Source organism: Siniperca chuatsi, linkage group LG5, assembly GCF_020085105.1.
Source record: "Siniperca chuatsi isolate FFG_IHB_CAS linkage group LG5, ASM2008510v1, whole genome shotgun sequence".
NCBI lineage: Eukaryota > Metazoa > Chordata > Actinopteri > Centrarchiformes > Sinipercidae > Siniperca > Siniperca chuatsi.
The window spans coordinates 2762360-2781687 of record NC_058046.1 but is presented as its reverse complement, the minus strand read 5'-3'; the positions used below and the strand labels follow the sequence as shown (position 1 = coordinate 2781687).

General features: G+C 41.9%; 1 protein-coding gene across 5 annotated transcripts in view; it reads right to left on the bottom strand.

Annotated features, from left to right (window-relative positions):
* Positions 1-19328, bottom strand: part of LOC122875734 (spermatid perinuclear RNA-binding protein-like) — an 82204-nt gene that overhangs the window by 26096 nt on the left and 36780 nt on the right. For 4 of the 5 annotated variants that reach the window (XM_044195190.1, XM_044195189.1, XM_044195193.1 and 1 more), the window contains 6 exons: positions 18694-18859; positions 13382-13526; positions 7967-8094; positions 4384-4479; positions 3984-4095; positions 578-675 (listed from right to left, as the gene is read on the bottom strand). In XM_044195190.1, coding sequence (XP_044051125.1) covers positions 578-675; positions 3984-4095; positions 4384-4479; positions 7967-8094; positions 13382-13526; positions 18694-18859 — 745 coding nt within the window. The remainder of the gene's footprint in view (positions 1-577; positions 676-3983; positions 4096-4383; positions 4480-7966; positions 8095-13381; positions 13527-18693; positions 18860-19328) is intronic. The other variant, XM_044195194.1, reaches the window with a different exon arrangement.

Genomic DNA, 19328 nt, shown 5'->3' with positions numbered 1-19328 from the left:
ATACCGCTGGAGCAGACAGGATAATGTAGATGGGAAATGCTCCTACCATCCTTATTAGCTACTGTCAAAGTGCCCTTGAGCAAGGTATTAAACCTTCAACTGCTCCAGTGGGAGACAAGTAAAGGAAAAACTAAAGTATCTTGACAAACTACCAGAACCTACTATCTCTCTGAAACAGGTGGAAATACTAAATGAAACAGGAATATCATGGGTTGAATTCCCTCGACTAATCGTCAACAGCAGCTTTTCCTCAAACCTCTGAGCTGTTCTTGTTAAATCGAGCCTGTGGTTCACTTTGTTGTGGGATTTATTGCACATGTTATTTAAACCCGGCCGCCCAGTAGCTGGGTATCAAACCTCAACACTTTTTCGGCACCAGGAAGGACAATGTTCTTCAGGCACTCTGAGGCAGAGCAAGGAGAGAAGAACAGCCTTCGCAGGGTCTTCATCAGGGTCCTGAAACCTTATCTTAACCTTACTTTACTTTACAACTATTTTGATAATTGATTCATTCATTTTTCAAACATTTGATGGTTCCAGCTTCTCAAATTTGACAACCTTTCCTTGTGTAACTGACCTGTGCGCTGTCTGTGATGGCGTCAGCCTGCTGGGTGCTGAGGTCAGACAGGACGTCTGTGGGTTCCCTCTCACAGGGGTCATGAACTCCTGGACCACCTGCAAAGAAAAACCAGGTCAGTGTTTCCACACCGGGTTCCGACTCAGACAGGAGAGGCCTCCAAACAGCAACACACCGGCTTAATTTCACCACACAGGAAAACACACCCGAAAATAATTTACTGCCTTCTGCTGTGTACACTGTGGATGCAGCAGTAGCTCATCAATGATTCAGGGCCTTCAGGGAACAGCATGCCATTTCAGTGCTGAGGGAAACCCTGAACCACATCTAAAAAATCCAATCACATGATCACAAAGGCTAACTCGCTGCTCTGTACTCATCAAACGTGGGAGCCGAAGGTTTCTCAGATAAAGGACTAGAAAAAGAGTGCAGAGAAAAACAAATGTGAGAACATCTTTCTGTTTATTAGAGCTGAAACATTTTCATGTGGACTGCTCTAGGATAAAAAGAAAATCTGAGAGGAAAAATGTTTACATGATTTAGGAAACACCTGTGAAAGTGGTGTGAATCTTATACTCCATCACCAACCTTTACTGAATGAAATACAAGTACAAGTTAAATTAAACCATCATTCATGTTGCTGTGAATCCACTGGGACTCTCCCCCCCCCCCGCCCGAGGGAAGCTGCACCCCAATTTGCAAACCATTAATGCACTGTAGAGTACTATAAGACCAAGTGTAGGCGACACTACACAGTCTGCTATCCAGGCCATGAATCTTTAGGACGTCCTGTGTGTAAAGAGGTTGCAGCCAAACACTGAGGTTATCCTAAAACACATTCATTAAAGATTTTTCTCAATGTTCCTCCTGAGAATAAAAAAAAGCTGTTTCTGTGCATGTTGGCTTCTTGGTTCTTATTTGCCTGCTTACTTTTAAACCTTGTTTTCGATCCCGGGGCTGATTCCTTTTTAAAACATTACATACATGCTTTTTGTTTGTTATCAGGGTCCGTAAGCAGCGCAGAGAGAAAGTGGAACGGGGAGCAGAGCCGCCTGATGTTGCCCTCCAGTGAGAGAAAGCTTTTTATTTTTTAAAGTTGGAGCTTCTGTATTGTTTCACTAAAAGATTGCTGTGATTCAGCTCCATTTCACAAGCTAACAGCCCATAATGCAACTGGATGTCAGGCAGCATTCACTGCATTTTTACTCCTCGGACTTTTCCAACTGTAATCAGAAAAACAATGGAAATGGCTGAAAATGCAAACATCCAGTCACAAGACTACAGCCATTTGGCTCTGAGAGACTGTACTGTATTTGAGCTAAATGCTAATGTCCGCATGCTAACATGCTCACAATGATAATGTTAACATGCTGATGTTTAGCAGGTATAATGTTTACCATCTTAGTATAGCGTGTTAGCATGCTAACATTTGCTAATTAGCATTAAACAAGTACAGCTGAGGCTGATGGGAATGTTATTAGTTTTGCAGGTACTAGTTTTAGGCAATTCTGACCTGATGAAAAGTCAGAGGATCACCAAAGTTATTTCAGTTCATCCTGAGGGGAGCATGAATGTCTGAACCACATTTCATGACAATCCTTCCAATGATGTTTTCACTCAAAACCATAAATGTCAACCTCATGGTGGCGCTAGAGGAATCAGCAAAGTCATCGAGATTCATTCTCTGAGAACCACGAATGTCTGAACCAAATTTTATGGAAATCCATCCGAACTGATTTGAGTCTGGAGCAAAGAGTCGACACTGAGCAAGTCTTCAGCAGTGACGGACAACTGCTGCCACTCCACTCCAGGCATGTTATTCACGACGAACGCGTGTTGAATCCTTTTGGAAAAGTGCTATTGCAGCAAACATGCATTTTATAATAGATGCACTGATCAATGATTTTAAACAAAATTATAAGCCTACATTTCCGCTCATTCAAATCCAATAACACATTTTTTCACTTCTTTTTAAACAGAAGGGGCCACATTGTTCCTCAAGTGTCCTTCCTGATTTTAATTTCAGTCAAACTTTGTAATTTCATTTCGCTGCTCTCCGAGTACAGAGTCCGATTACTGGATTCATTCACTAAGGTCGACTCTTAACCACCGACGGCTCACATATATTAATTTCTTGCTGAAAGAATTTCATAATTTTAATAAGATTAAAACTGTTGAATGTATCCAACAGAGGGCAGACCATATGCTGCCTTCATGAGAACCCTGTCCGTGTGCCACAGCAACATATAAAAACTATGCTGGGATTAAACACTGACTCATTTTTTTCAAAGTCCTGCCGCCATAAAAACAATCATTTTACTTTTAATGCTTATTGTGCTTTTTTTTTTTTTTTACCTCATGAGCCCTTGTTAGTAGAGAATACTGTAAAATACATAAAGTCCACTGCCAGTTAGATCCACCATATCAAAATGTATGATTCAAACTAAACCAAACGCGGTTGTGCCTTCAGAGTCTATCCATGGAAATCTCAAAGAGAATCAATCTGGTCATAAAAGGTCTGGACGGCTTGTAGCAGCAGCCCTGGTGCCCTGTATTCCCACAGCGCTCCAAACAAGACCCCCTGAGGGTAAATGGATCGAGGCCTTTCCCAGGAGCAAGTGGCTGGTCCACTGTTTCGCAGCCAGGACAGAGTCCACAATGCTTCTGGTTCAGCCAGACGCTCTACTCCAGAACCATAAAAGAAGGTTTCATGTGGAGTCTGAGCACTATAATACCCTGATAATTGAAACACACCCTCCCTTTTTTAAAGATGGGAACCAAAACCCATGTCTGCCAGTCCATAGCCACAGCCCCCGACCTGCCAATGCAAAGCTTTTGGACGATCTCAGTGACTTCCAACAGAGCTGCCCTCCACCGAGTCCTCCAGCTCGGCCTCCTCGGGAGTTCCTCAAGTCCTCAATCTGCACAACGTTATTTCCAGTCGAGGTCAAAAGTTCGCCCCCCCCCCCCCGTGTTGAGCCCTGCCTCCCCTTCCTTTTCCAGTCTCAGTACAGATGTTTGTTGCAACAAAGGGAGTTTACTCTGTCAGTGACAGCTCAGACAGACACTTACCAGGAACTGCTCTGGTTCTTTACTCAACAAGATCCAAAGGACTTGGCACTGACGCAGTTCTTTCTAAACATGAAACATTTTCCACTTGTGCAGAAATTGAACTTGTCTGCTCATGTTCCCCTCTTGTTTATATCTCTCTATAATTTCTGTATGCGTATGTGCTGCCTCTAACTCTCACTTGGCAATTCAACACATTTTAAAATGGGGTTCATAAACAACGTTAAACTAGCCCTGGACGATCTGTAGCCTGGAGTTTAGAGGAGAGAAATAAAGCGTAAATGCAGACAACAAACAAACAGAGCTCGGAGGCTGCTGCGAAGGACTGATCACGGACCTGGCAGGAGAATCCCTGAGGCGATGCACTCCACGACGCGACGCAGGGCCTCGCCTGGACCCAGCGGCCGGTTACAGGTGGCTATGGCCTTTTCACAGATCAGCTCCAGAGGCTGCAGAGGGCGGACAGAGAGAGGACACTCAGCACAGCATAAACTACGTCAATTACAGTCATGGTTCTGGTCCTGGGACACAGAGTTTACTACACATCCATAACACACGCAGGCAAGCTGTTTTAAAGCCTGGGACATAAACTTTTAAAATAACTGTTTTCCATTCTGTGTGAGTGAACACTGGAGTGTTTGTATAGTTTACACTTAGCTTAACTCGATCTTCTACTGAATGCGAGATGCTGATGTCCCTGTACAACAAGCCGTTCAGATTCTGTGGCAGTCACCTACCCATCCTTTGAGAGGCTGCCACCCAGGCAGTCTATTGCACATGTCTCTGAAAATCCTCAAGACGATGACGCAGGACTTGAGATCTGTGACTCTGGCCTGAGGGGACAGACAGACAAACCTCAGTGACAGCATGAGGAGCATTTCAACAAGGCAGCAGTCTGGCTGAGCAGCACAAACTCCAAGAATACATGCCCACGACACTTTCCAGGCTCTGAGATACGGGATCTCCAGCGCTTGCAGAGGTATTTTCATGACCCCTGAAATGTCAATATGCTGCTGATACCGTTGTGAGAGACTGAATTTGATATTTAACTTGTTTATGTTCAATTCTATGAGAAAATTGTATCTGCTGCCAGAAATTCTATTAAGTTGAGCCTCTGAGGGGTTTAAACAGTGATCCTCCATCCAAAATCTTATTTTTGAGAATTAAATACTGGCAGCAAGACCAGAATATGGAATATTTCACAAAGACAATGAACAGCAAAATACTTCTGATGGTGAAGTTAGTCTGTTACACTTAGCTTAGCAAAACAACTCCAACATCAATGTTTTTTTTTTTTCAGGTTCTTGCTGTAGGACTTATGCGTTGTTCTCACCGCAGAGTTAAATACGGGCGACTCTTGAGGGAACGCTGCGACCTGCGAAGGTCACATGGCTGACTGGGATCGCTGAGCCAGTGCTAACGCTAGCGAGCTGATCTGCTAGCATGTGAACTGCCAGCTAACCACTGTGTGCGAGACGTTATTACAATGGTTATCTTACAGAGCATGCTGGTTTTACAATGTTATGAATTTTTATTTAAAAATGTTACAAAGGACAATTTTAGTAGGAACTGATATTTGAAAATGACGTTTTGCCTTTTTATTACAGCAGCATTGAGCTGTGCCCTCTTCATCATCTGATATTTCTCAAGAACAGATGTCGTTTTCTGGGCGACAGAAACAAACAAAAGAATGAGAGAAATACTGTGATTATACAAGTGTGATACAAAAGTGGTTTTCAAAATCTGTTTTGGAGGTTGCTTGCTACAAGTCTTTAGTTAATTTCTCTCATAATCATCATTTTCACATTTGAACATTTTCAAAAGTCTCCAGTTAAATGCAATGTTAAGATCTATCCTGCGTTTGATTTAACAAAAGTAGTCATTCTGAGATGTTTTTCTTCATGTATGCTGTTGTGTTGTACAATACTTCCATTTGTGATGCACAGTACAGAATGAAAAGCATATATGAACGCCCCTGTTGCCCTCTTTGTGAAGTCCTCTTCCCCCTGCACTCAACTGTGAAATGCTCTGAGTAGATTTCTGTGCCAATTTCTTCAAGCATCCTAGACATTTATTGTAGATATATTATTCCTCTATGTGTTGCCTCAGAATAGTGAAACTAGTCATTTCTATAGCCATGACAGCAGTATTGTATGGTTGACCTCATGTGACGCCTCTGCATTTAGTGAAATGAAAATACATGGAATAATAAAACCTGTTGAAATCTCAGGTAACGTCTTGGTTGGTTGAATTGATAAAGTTTTGTCCCAGAAATGCTTTACAGCGCTCGTCTCAAAGTTCTACCAAAACTAAAAGGAAACGCTTGAAGAACGAGAGGAAACTAGAGAAGATGATTATGACGTTAACATAAAAAACAAATTATGCTGGAGATTATTGACACTTCAATTTGCACAGGATGACTATTCACAACAATAAAGTAGGTCATTTTATTCAGGTGTTTTCATTCGCACAGACATGGTGGATGAGACGAACGTCACTAATTGTATCTGCAGTCGTTACAGATCAGTGGAGGTCCACGGGTCACATTATCCCTGTGTGAATATGATGAAACAGAATCCTCCTTGAACTGCTTCACCTTCAGTTCACAGTGCAGCTCTTCACTCTGATAACACTTGGCATTCAGCTCTCCTTCCCTGAGGGAAGCTGCTCACTGCTTCACCTGACCTTGACTCTCGCCTCCCTCCTGCCTCCTCGGGAGTGGGAGAACTCATTTCTGTCAGGACTCAGCTCATCTGAAACCTGATTTGGTGAAGAATCTCTTCATGACCTTCAGAGTTACATCCCACTCTGTCACGTTCTTCCTCTACTTGCACTAAAAATAACATTTCCACTGTTTCCATACTGTCTGCTCTTTCCCTAATATTCATCTACAATTCGTGATAGTTCCAGAAATATTTATATTACACTCTTACTTACCACTTAATGTGGTTTTGGATGTTTGTGCAACTAATGGCTGGATACTGATGTTAACAAATGATGTAACACCACTGTTGAACTCAGTCAAGTTTCCATCCAAATGTAGTGCAAATTTTAATGAATGAATTAAGGATGCACCGATTGTAAAATTCTGGGCTGATACGATGTTTAAAATAACAATTTGACCGATAGCCGATGCTTTTTTGTTGTTGTTTATTTAGTTTTTGTCGTTATTTATCCCGCCTTTTGTGCCAGGGAAACAATCTGCATTATAAAAATTCAAAAATCATTACACTATCTTTGAATGAGCATAAATTCAATCATACAAATTTATGAAACAACCTTTAATATAACCTTTTTTCACACGAAAAAGATGTATTTAAAAAAAAAAAACAAGCCTTTTTAGCTTCATATACAACAAATACAAATAACCAACACAAAATTTAGCCAGAGCAAAATTTATGCGACACAACAGTTAAACATCGGCCACTGCCATCAGTGAAAGCCATCCTATTGGCCGACAGGCTGTCAGCAGTCATCAAGGTGAATGTCAGCCGATGTCTGGCCGATAGATCGGTGCATCCCTAGAATTAACGTGTTTTTAGCCAGCGGATGGCCGCCCACCCTGAGTCTGGTTCTGCCCGAGGTTTCTGCCTCTTAAAGGAAGTTTTTCGTTGTGTGCATGTAGCACGCGGAAGTTGTAGGGAAGGGGTTGAGGTGGATGGTGGGTTTACTTTGATACCAGAGACCAGGGTTCACATCCTGAATACTGAGTGAAAAAGTTTTGCAGACACATTGGGAATGAACATTTTGCTACTTTTCAGATATGTTCGTTTTAGTTCGATACTTGCATCGAGGAACTGACCATTTATAGCAAATGGTTATACTGTTAGAGAGCTCGCTCAAAGACCAGAGCCTTTCTCCTAAATCTAAGAATCTGGGCAGCAACAAGGATTCTGCAGGGACAACTCTTAGTCTTAAATCAACAGAACCGAAAACGTAGCACATACGAAGGAGGCCGTGGTGGAAGGAGCTGCGCACACACAGTGTTCGCACGCGTGTATCAGCAGAGTAGTGACAAGTGTCGGGTTTTAATGTCCGAGCTGCACACCTGTATGAATATGATTGGATGTTACTCGCCACACAGCTGTGAATGAGCCAATCATTGCGAAACACGTATGAAACAGCTGCTGCCAATCAGCTGATACAGAAGCAGCTTCAGTGCTCTGCCTGAACTAAAGCTACGCTTCATTAAATTTCCTGTTGCACATTAAAGTATTCAAATGTAATTTTCAGAGACAGGGTTGAATATTCAGGGTAAGAAAGGCTGCCAGGATGGAAAGTCACCGAGAGTGATTGTGTCATCGGCTCAGCTGTGCTCACCTGGAACCATTTGGCGTGTCGGAGCGAAGCCAGCGCAGCCTGGCACTTCTGCCTGTCCAGGACATCTTCCTCCTCTTCCTTCTCCTCGTCCTCCTGCCTCTCCTTGTTGTCGTCCGGATCGCCCTCCTCTGGAGAGAGGGACAGGATGAGACGGGACAGACTGAGTGCGATCACGCTGACCTCCCACACTCACACACAGACACACAGGCAGCAGGGTTGGACGGCTAATTATTAGGCAAACCCACTGATCTGACCGAATGAGCTAGGAGAGGGGGAATTTGAGAGATTCAGAGATTTTCTGGGAGAGGGGGGTTTCTCATGCACAAGGCAGGATCTTTCATAACATTGACAGGAGGAACCGGAGTAGACGTGAGCGCATGCGTCTTGCTGCCCGGCCGGAGTCTCACTCTAGATGCAGATCAGTGGCTGAAGGCGATGGAACACGCCAGATTAGTGTGTTATCAATTACGGCGCAGGACGAAAATGAGAGCATGGCAACAACTCAGGGCCAAAAGCCAGATTAAAGATTAAAATAACACTTTGGAACAGGGAGACATTTATTTGGTGGATTCAGAAATACTAGCTCAGGAAGGCCTGAGATTGGGGAAAGGCAGGGAACAGTGCAGACACATTAGCTATTCTACTTGAAGAGAAAAACAAGTCATCCTGCTTTAAAAAGGTAGCTCGCTCTGCAGTTTTCTGGGGCGCCATGCTAGTATTTTCACTCTTGCGGGGTCGGTCAGATGTTTATGTTTGACTGAAACAGTCTCTCCACACCGGGTTCCTGTGGGAGCACTCCTGCCATGACTGGAGGCCGAGCCATGGGAGAACGACAGCAGAAGAAGAGTGACAGCAGATGACAACGACAACATAAACATCTGAGAGTGAGAACGCCACCCTGGAAAGAAAGTGAAGGCTGTTTGTTCTCAGGAGCAGCTAAGGGGTGCCCACTGTGGGACAGTCAAGCAGACGAACAAAAGGGGGAACAGACTGCAGACCACACTGCAGAGCTCAGTTGTGAAGGCTCACAGGTTCTCAATGATCTCATCCAGGAAATCTAACATAGTGACTTCTCTGAAACTTGAAACGTTATCTTTATTCTTCAGCTTGCCAAGTTTAAAATACTACATGTTGATAAATGTCTCATCACACTGGAATCAGTCCCATTATGGTTCAAAGATTGCTCCAATGAGCAATAGCCAGCAGAGATTAAATCGCGGCTATCTTCTACAAAGCTGACAGTAATGCTGACACGGAGCATTAAAAAAAGCTCCTGCTCGTTGGGAGGAGGTTACTGTGTAGTCTCTAATTCCAAATATATGCAGTATTCAAATTCCAATTTCTCCGGCTGCGTGTGATTCATCAGCTGTAATGTGAGCCGAGGAGCGATGTGTGTGGTTTAGCAGTCTGTTGCTGTAGAGACCGTAGTGAAAGCTGAACAGGATGGAAGAGGTGGAGGACAAACAAAGGAGCTGATGAGAGACACGGGGTTTTTGTCCAGTGTCACTCCTCCTCCAAGACCGAGGACCGAGGACCTTCATGTTCTGCCCCTGGGACTTCTGGGTAATATAATTTACCACTCTGACAGGAAATCTGCAGCTAATGGCATGATTTGTCAAAGTAAACTGGAAGAGTAAAGTTTTTCAATCCAGCACTTTCAGGTGCACTCCCTCAGTTTTGCTTGCTCAGTGCACCTGGAAACCTGAAAACAAATGAAATTGGGAACCGAAGTGAAACCTGACAAAAAGCCATTAAATTACTTTTCTCTCTTAAAAAATACTTTGTGGCAAGAAACTAAAGTCACTTAAAGGTACAGAAATAGTTCTTCTTGTGCTGTCAGACCTTAAATTGTGGACTCAGGAAGATGAACATTAAAACTGTCAGGGATAACATAAAACCATTCTGTAACTGAAATCTTTGGAGTCTAAAGTGTGCCACAGGAATGAATATAGACCTCTGAAAACATTATAAAAATATAATTACATTTGCCTGAACTACTGCACTAACTTATTTTGACTTTGTAAATTAATAATTTAACTTTAAAGTGAAACTCCAAATTTAATCCATTAACTTTACTTTACTTCATTGTTTATTTTACAGGGAGTAAAATACACAGTACATTTATTGCACCACATATAGCTAAAAGCTCATTTTCACCTGTAATCCCTTAGCGGAGGCTAAGTAATGTGCAGGTTGATGTAGTAAAAGATTTAATAATAAAACTTAATACTTTAGGGCTGCAAATATTTTTTGCCATTATTGATCATTCTGTTAAAAACATTTTTCGATTAGAAATGACTGATAAACGATTGTCGACGATTCATTTTTCTTGCGATCGACTGATCACATGAGTAATTCATTCAGCAGATGCAGAGGCGCGGTTAAGCAGCCGAGTATCCGCTCTTTGCTTGGGTGAGTGTAGGATTCAAAGGCAGCTTGGGTCAGGGTTAGAGAATGGCGTCACCTGTCAGAGGGCTCACTGTGGGGCCAAATGATAGGTCGAAACATCATTTATGCTCACCCAACTTTTGGCACACTTCACAATATGTATAAATGTAAGTGAATGATAAGCGACTGTACTTTTTCTACTATCAAATTAATCAATAAATAGTTTCAGCCTTAATTTGCTCACTTCCTTACATTTACTGTCTGCCTATCACATTCCATCTCGCAATTAATTTGGCTTTGACATTTGACACTGATTAGCTTTCATTTCGAGATGATTCTCCTTAATTTAAAACACGTGTATGCATAGTGCCACTTACAAATTAAATTAGATCCAATTCACAGCAGCAACTGAAGTCGGTCAATAAACGTTGAATTATTCCAGTGGCATACTCAAGACTCCACAGAAATAACAGCCTATAACTGTGGGGCTAAAAATACTGAGCTGGAGAAATACTACTATTCTTCCAGCTCTTCAGTGAAAGTTTTGAAGTATTTATGCGTTCATTTTCTTTACAGACTTTTATCTTAGTATGATTGATTCCCATAATTCTTTCTTTCCCCTGGTACGCTGTTTCCCAGAGGCAGGCCATGAAGGAACCATCGCTCACAGGTCAAGACCACATACAGGTAAGGACAACCCCCACTAAATTCTCCCTGACATCATCATCAGCTTAGGGGAATTTTGATTAGTGACCAGGACATCAGATTAATTCAATTAACACCGTTTTTACAACATGAAATTATGGGATGTCATTCTGAGCCAATAAAGATTGATCAACAGAGAGAGCACAGATCTGGACATGGCTGCTGGGTAATGTAGTCATTTTGTCCTGTTAGTTTATGTGCTCGGTAGCAGACATGGACCAGAATTTCATGGTGACCCAGAGAGAAGTCCAGTCAACAGAGGAAGGGGGGGAGGGGAGGAAGAGGAGCATGTCTGAGGCAGAGAGTGAGTGGGTTGGTTTGATTTGGTTGTCGGGGAAGCCCCTTGTACCCGGGGTTTCCTGCTGCTGGGTGGGGGCGGCGCCTCATCAGCAGCGGGGCCGCAGAGAAGTGTCAATCCACACAGCGCGCCGACCTGCGGAGCTACGGCAACAAAACCAACAGTCAGTGAGCAGAGGCCAGCTACAGGAGGTACACTGTAAAAACCAGGGGCCAGCTAAGAGCCAAAGGGAATCAGTTAGACTGTTATGGGTTACTCACCAGAAAGAATATTCCTTGAAGAACCCTCATACATGTTAAGTGAAGTAGCACAGATAGGGTTGGGTTTCGATATATACACACACACACACACATATATGACCTGATGAGGAAATACTGTTAATAAAGTGAGTAAAGTGTACAAGATGTTTTTTTGTTTTTCCACACTCAGAGTTTTTGATCTTTTGACCCGTCAATAAGAGTTTCTGGTGTGCAAGAACTTTGCAGTAATTGTGAGATAATAGGCATGAAAATGTAACTTCTGACACTGATGTCATGGGATCAGCTGATCCATTAACAAGAAAAGACTCACCACTCTGTCGATGTTGTTGAACTACAAACCCCTACTCACAATCACACACTGGTGTTAAAGAGCGGTCTTTCTTTCTGTAACAGCTCGCAGAGAGAAAATTAACTGGACGATGTATTCAAGTTGCGTTTCAAAAATGAGCCTGCGACCCTAATGTTTAATACATTTCTCTTTGCTGTTAAAAAAAGAGCGAGAAGAAATAAAAGATTCAAATCAGAGATTTATTAGCCTCCGATCTCAGCGAGTAACAACCTGGAAGTGGATCCAAAATGGAACCGGCTGTCTGACCCAAACCCTAAGCAGAGATTCATAAACCATAAATAAGGGGATTCTTCAGGGAACCATCTAGGAGAAACCCTGAGGCTGCAATCTTAATAACCGATTTAAATTCTTCTATTTATTCAAGTGCAGGATAGGAAACACTGTCAGGATAGCCAGGTCTACAGGACAGGTAGAGGGACAGTATTTGTTTATGGGATTTGACGCTATAACAAACCCGAATGACAAAAAAAAAAAACCAAACCACTGTCCTTGTTTGTGCTGACAGGATGTTGAACCTGAAGGCAAATGGTTTTCTCCTTGTTGTGACTCTTTACTCGACAGCTGTGCGTTGGAGCTGCTTCTCTCCTGTTTGGCAGAATCCATTTTTCTACCTTTTGCGACGGCTCGACTCAATCTTTCCCACGGGGAGCGGGACCACAGCGGGACTCGCTGTTCCATAATGGCAGCGCTTCACTTCTGACTCGCCTTTCATTCATTTTTAATTTCATTCCCATTTAGGGGGGGAAACAAACACAGTCCAAGCACTGATGCCAAACGTCGGCCCTTGACATACAGTACAGACACCTGACAGAACGGAGAGTTAAGTTACCCATCAATTTTTGGTCAATTAAGATGATTTTTTTCACAGCAACTGGACACAAAAGATAAATTGTCCTGTTTGTGTGAGAGATTACTTCACTTCCTTTTCTTCAGGGATTAATTCCTTAAAATATATCTATTTCTGGCCTAAAATGATGTCTGTTTTTGTCTGGTCAAAAGGAACAACTTTCCTACTCTGAGTTTTGGATTGCTGAATCCTTTCTCGTCAGACGCAGGATGAAACAAGAGGACACCTGAGACAGACGTCTCCTTTGACACCAGTCCCAATCCAACACATCCCCTGCGGAAATCATCCTTCACCGGCCATCTGCTATTTCCTTCACCCTTTACCCAGATCCATATCATCCCTTCACGCCTCTCAGCTTCAGCCCTCTCAATGCATCTTCCTTCCCAATTTTCCCCAGATTATCTCCCATATCAAGCTCAGGTCTCGTAGTACTTTAATATTCCCGCATGACCCTCCCCCTCTTCCTCACCCTTTTCCTCTCTTGTTATATAAAGGTCAAATAAAAACAGGAGAAGCATCCTCCCAAACAGGAGGCACAGGAGGGGGTTGGGAGAAGAGGAGTACATACCTTCCTCTGTGGTGCTGTGTTCCTCCCTCATGGCTAAGGAGGAGAGGGTGATCTTCAGGGTGAGATGGGGGTCTTTGGTGCTGCAGACCCGGATGGCAGCCTCAGGCACACACGACTGCACCTTGTATTTGTCCTCCGTCATTGTCTGCAAGGCAGGGCTGCGCGATTAATTAAGAATCGAATATCACAGTCGTAACATCGACTCCTGCTGTTTGTAAAGAACAAGGAGCCGCTGGAAAATGTGTTTAGGACGAACTCTCTGAACCTTGTAATGTGCAGAATCACCGGCCTACAAGTAAATACTTTATTAACACTAAATAAATTCTCAAATATATTTAAATAAATGTACTTTATTTGCAGAGATGATCAGGACTTTATTGGAAACCCCTTTCAGACATGCAATGCAGTTTTACATGTCGGTCTCGTGTCTGAAAAAGTGCCAATAAGTGAGTCAATTTACGCAAAAGTTACGATGGCAATCTTACTTAAAGTCGGACCTGTAACATTTGCTGAACTGACTGCTGTCAGATGAATGTAAAGGCTGCAGCTGCACAACGTAAAACATGCAGAGAGAAATTAAATGCAAGTCTCGTTCGCCTGATTAAGATCGCTGCCGATTTGATGTTGTTGTCGAGATTCTTCTCGGGTCACATCGGGTCTATAAAAATCATTTATGCCCTCGCAGTGTGGGGGCAGTAAAAAATCCTTGTACAAGCGCATGATTGATTGGTAACTGCATGGATGAAAAAATTATTATCCATTGAAATGCTTTAGATACAGTGCGAGTAAATAGGAATTAAACCAGTGTCCCAACTTAAGTTTAGGAGATTCACCGTGAGAGGCAGGGTGAGCCTCCCTCAGGATCACTATGGCCATTAATTACGGTTCCACACGAGCATTGTGGCTCTTTCCGTAAATGTCCTGACATGTCTGCATGCAGCCGTTAGGAAAGTCACTGAATGACAAAAAGCATCACTTTAACAGATAGATGAAGCCACCAGTGCTACATATTCCATGTCTGAAAAGGGCTTTAGAAACAGGCCTTTATTCTTATTTATTCTTAATCTTTTTTTATATTTAAACATATTTTAGTGCGAAACCTCCCTCCCTCCGATCTGCTCCTGTTAATTTGCAGTCGATTTTGTTGCAAACTCAACACTTCCTTCATGTTTACTTGTTGCCTTGATAAAATCAGGATAATATGCATTTCCACAGCACTAATTCCTTCAGTATCCTTTCAGTCACTCACTATTCTGTTGCTCTGTGTTTGTTTAGAATTGCTTCCACTTTGCTGGGTTTTTTTAAAATCGTAGTTAAGATACCGTCAATGAAACGTAACACTTGACGTGCACAGAAGTTTCACCATAAAATCCTTCTAGGGGTTCAAAGGGAATAATCCCTCCCTTTCATGCTGGGATTTTAATTTGAAACATACACAGGAAGTGTTGGGTTCGTTAACAGTATTTTAAAGTTATAATCCATAAGTTTTTCATGAAATCAAACCCCATTTTTAAACTATTTACGGTAGGTATTTTTTTTATCCTACAGCCATTTAATGCATTTACATTCATTAATTACCTCTCTATATAGTAGTTGTCATTGTTAGTGGCGGAGTCCGCCATTCCAACGAATTATAACTTATTATAACAGAGATAACAATGAATGGAAAGGAGAAGGGTTTGGAAATAATTACTGAATGAAAAAAGTGTTTCTGTTCAAAAGTGAACATGACTCAGTTGTACTGATGCAATTCCATTATTTGGATACTGACTCTTTCTTGAGAATTTACAGTATTCATACAAAATAATGATATTTGGGTGCTGAGAGAAGTAAGACAACGACAACATAATTTGACATAAAACTATGTTTTTGTACCAAACAGGCCTATCAAAACAGGAAAAGGCACAAACTGTTGTTTACATGCAGCTTTCCTCCACATTTCATTCAGCGTTTCTACCCCTGTTGTTACTGCCAGCCAATTCCCAGCACGCCAAACTATCTTGTTTTTCCTCAAGATTCGTGTAACCTTCAGTGGCATGTTTTCAACTGCATTCGCTCTATCTCGTCTCTGTGAGAAATGACCCCATCCATCACCCCTCTGCCTGTCAGTCTCTCCCAGTTTGGCCCAGGAAATGAGAGCTTCAGATGGTTTCCTCCGTTGATGATAAAGCACGCATGACAGCTATGGCAGGTAATTAACTGGCACAGGAAGCACATTTAGGCTCTGTGTACGTCGGCACTGCTTTGTTAGCTAGCAGATGCTTTGGGGGGGGGGGAATTGCGTTCTGTGGAAAACCATTTGAAGGGTAGAGATGTTTTGATTAAATTATTTGTACAACTCCGGAGCTCAGAATTTGGGATGTTAAAAACACACAAAGCTCTCAGGGTTGCTGGGATGCATGATATCCAGCTGAAATAGGACGTCGGTGCTATAAAGAAAGAGAGGGTCCCAGTAGTCAGACGCTGGGGTGTGAAGATGATACTGCAGTCTGGGCTTTAGACATCTCACGGAGACAGAATGGCAGAGATAAATCAAGTATGGTCTCAGTAGCACAGGCCACTTCCTTTTCATATCATATCCACTTATATCATCTCAATCATCCTTCTCCTACTGACCAAAAATAATCCTTTCATCTGGTTTAATAATAAAAAACGGTCTCTCTTCTTTAAGAGCGGTGTGGACGTGGGATCCCAATACATTACCAATGCGTCATGTCGAAGGTAAATTAAAGTGCCGAACTACTGTAACGTTAAATCTGCTCATTATACTGTTTGGACCCAAAACGTGACTGAGGATCATCTCATATAGCAGTCTAACGTTAGCCCAATTATGAGACACTTTGCTGAGGCACTTGTGGCTAGCTAGCCATGTAGCCAGCTGCGTTGAGCTCAGCAGCTACGGTACTCACGTTAATATACGAATCTGAAAATACTGACATGATCATACAGTTGTCCTTTCTCCCTGTAGCCATTGTTGCTGTGTGGCGCTGAGCTGTTTTTTATAATCCAAAATTTGTTTTCAGCAAGAAGCAACACTTCGACTAATGTTAGGTCAAAACTACGCTAACACTAACGCTAGCTAATATAGATTTTTACTGTAGCTGTCTGTCTAATGTCGAGCGCTGTGGGTTTTAATAGCATCCCTACAATGTACTGTACTCTTTGATTGGATTAAAATGTAAATATTTACCTAATGTCTTATAGTGTAAGGATGATTGAAATGTCATTTTACGGTAAGTGTTGCAACATAGGGCCCCAATAATTATTAAATGATGGGGAAAAAAGGGTTGCCTAAAGCTAGATATCCTCAGATTACCATAGATAACGTTACATAAACACCACCACACAGAGTAGCTCATGTATATATGTTGCAAAACGAATTCATTACTCTACCACGAAAAATTCATCACTTGATACATCGCTCGATCATGAAATATGCAGGTTGTGCAACAAACTGGCAACTGGGGGAGGGGGGAGTGTGCCATCTAGTGGCTGGATGTTATCAATGGCACCTTTAAACTCTTCTCTACTGGTTTGTGCTGTTAATGATTTAACCTTGTTACGAGTATTTTATTTTTATTGAATTATTTTTTAAATTAGGAGGGGTTGAAATACCAATAAAAACAATATATTTGCAATTGTTTTGTTGGAAAAAACAACAGCAGGCATCACTGGTGTTTTTGCAATGGGTTTCATTTAATTGCTACGGCTAAATTTTAATCTGATGCTGATCTCACAGAAGACCGGACTGCTTGGGATAATCGTGAGTGTCGTCGTCTCTCTAAAACTGCTGGTGTTCAGGAGTAACTGTAGCTGTTAACGAGAACAAGCTAACAACTGGGAAAGACAGAGAGGGACACAGATTTAGACCCTAAAAAAACTCACACTTGGTGATATGGAGGTGGCTCAGTATTTAAATTTCACTTGGTTGAGTGGATCATTTTGTGCCTCATGTCATGCCATGTCAGTAGTATTTAGCTAGTATGAGCCAAACAGACATTAGTTAAAAGGTGTGTAACCCTGTGTTAGCGTACTTTTGCATTCTTAGAAAACTAAATATTTTTCCCCAAACCTGCAAGCGTATATGCAACCATTTTTAAATTGTTTTATTTTGGCTGTGTACCTTCCTTTGTAGTGATCTAGTTTAAGACAGACCTCAGATTTGTTAATATTTCAAATAGCTTCTTTCTTCCCGGCTGTGAGACTCTTCAGCTCCACCTCATCCTCTGCACTCCACCATAAATAAATGACATGGAACCACGCTCATCCCCACTAAAACCAAGTCTTTGTATTTGCATTATCATTTAAAACACTCATACTACACTGATATTACACATATTGTGTGTAAATACATAACTGTATATCTTCTTTGTAAATATAATTTAGTTTTCCTTTTAGTGATATTATATAGTTGTATTTTATTGCCTGTTTTTTAGTTTATATTCTAATTCAAGTATTTGAATATCTGTTTATACATTTTCTGTGTGTGTAGCATGGAGGGGCTACATTTCATTGTGCAATCCTGTACTGTATAATGACATTAAAGCTGAACCTTAACCTTAAATAATCTGAAGCATGTTTGTATAATGTCCTGTGCATATCTGATGGAATTTATATCATTCTGATCCAAAAATATTCAATATTCATTTTACAGAGAATGCAAAAGCATAAGGACATGCTATATGACCAAATGTGTAAAAAATATAGTGTTGTTGTGTTGTTTAACAATGTAATCTAATCTCAGAGCTTTTAACAGCATCTCACAAGATCGTTTGTTTCCCGTATCACCCATCACTGATGAAAATAAACCCACACATCACAGCTGACAGAGGATGTTTTTGTTTTTAACGGTTCCCTTTACCTGCTGGTATTTCTAACTGCTTGTTAAAGTACACAGAAACAACACTAAACAGCATGAGATAAGTTGTGTGTTTTTAACTCTTATGACCAAATTTAACTTTGTATTATATATACACTATGTATTATCTGTATTCAAATTAAATATTGTACATAGTATACTGTCTACCACATGTCTTTGCAAATCCCTATACGATTTGTATTATTATTATTTTCCTCATGTCCTGCTTCACTTCAGGGTGCCAGCATGTCTCTTCTCCAATGTCACCAGACAAACTCTCGTACGTTTATCACACATAAGGAACTTGTGGTTGCTTCCACTGAAGCTCGGATCACAAAGATGCTTTTTTAAAAGCCTCCCCACCCCCAAGGTTGTTGCCTCAGCTGTGCTTTCACGGCTTATTTTGGATGCACCGTGCTGAACACTGCAGTGCTGGATGTGCGGCTGAATGTACCTGGATCTGCAGGGGGAGGTTGGCGCTGATGGTGTACAGCAGCAGTTTGGTGGGTTTCTCTCTGCACATCAGAACCAGTTCCAGGTCCATGTCCCCTTTGATCAGCAGGCCTTTGGCCACCAGACCGACACGTGTTACCCCGCACAGCACCGACGGGCCATCCGGCCTGAGGGCAGATGGATGACAGCCAGCGTCAGAGTCTCTCACAGCCATATAGAGGGCTTACAACACGCAAATCCAGCCTGAGAACGGGTCCTCAACTCTCACTGCAGGGACCAGCTGATTGAATTTCTAAATGTACAACTATTCCATCTCATTATTTCACCACTATCAAAAAGGCAATTTCTTCTCTCCATACTGGCCATGAAGCGATTCCTTTCTAACACGTATACACTGTAAGAAATAGAGTTTACATTTTGAAGTTCAGCTGAACGAACTTCTATGCTTCGGCAGTGTGAGTTAGAAGAATCAACTGTGTGTCTTCATCCTGGTTGTCATGTGAAGGTTAATTGCTCATGTTTTGTCCCAGCAAGAAACCTATATGTGACTACAAGGCAGTATCCCTCCACTGCCTCCCAGCAAGGAAACTCAAATTGGAAATCTGGTACTAAAAAGACTAACTCTGGAAAGACATA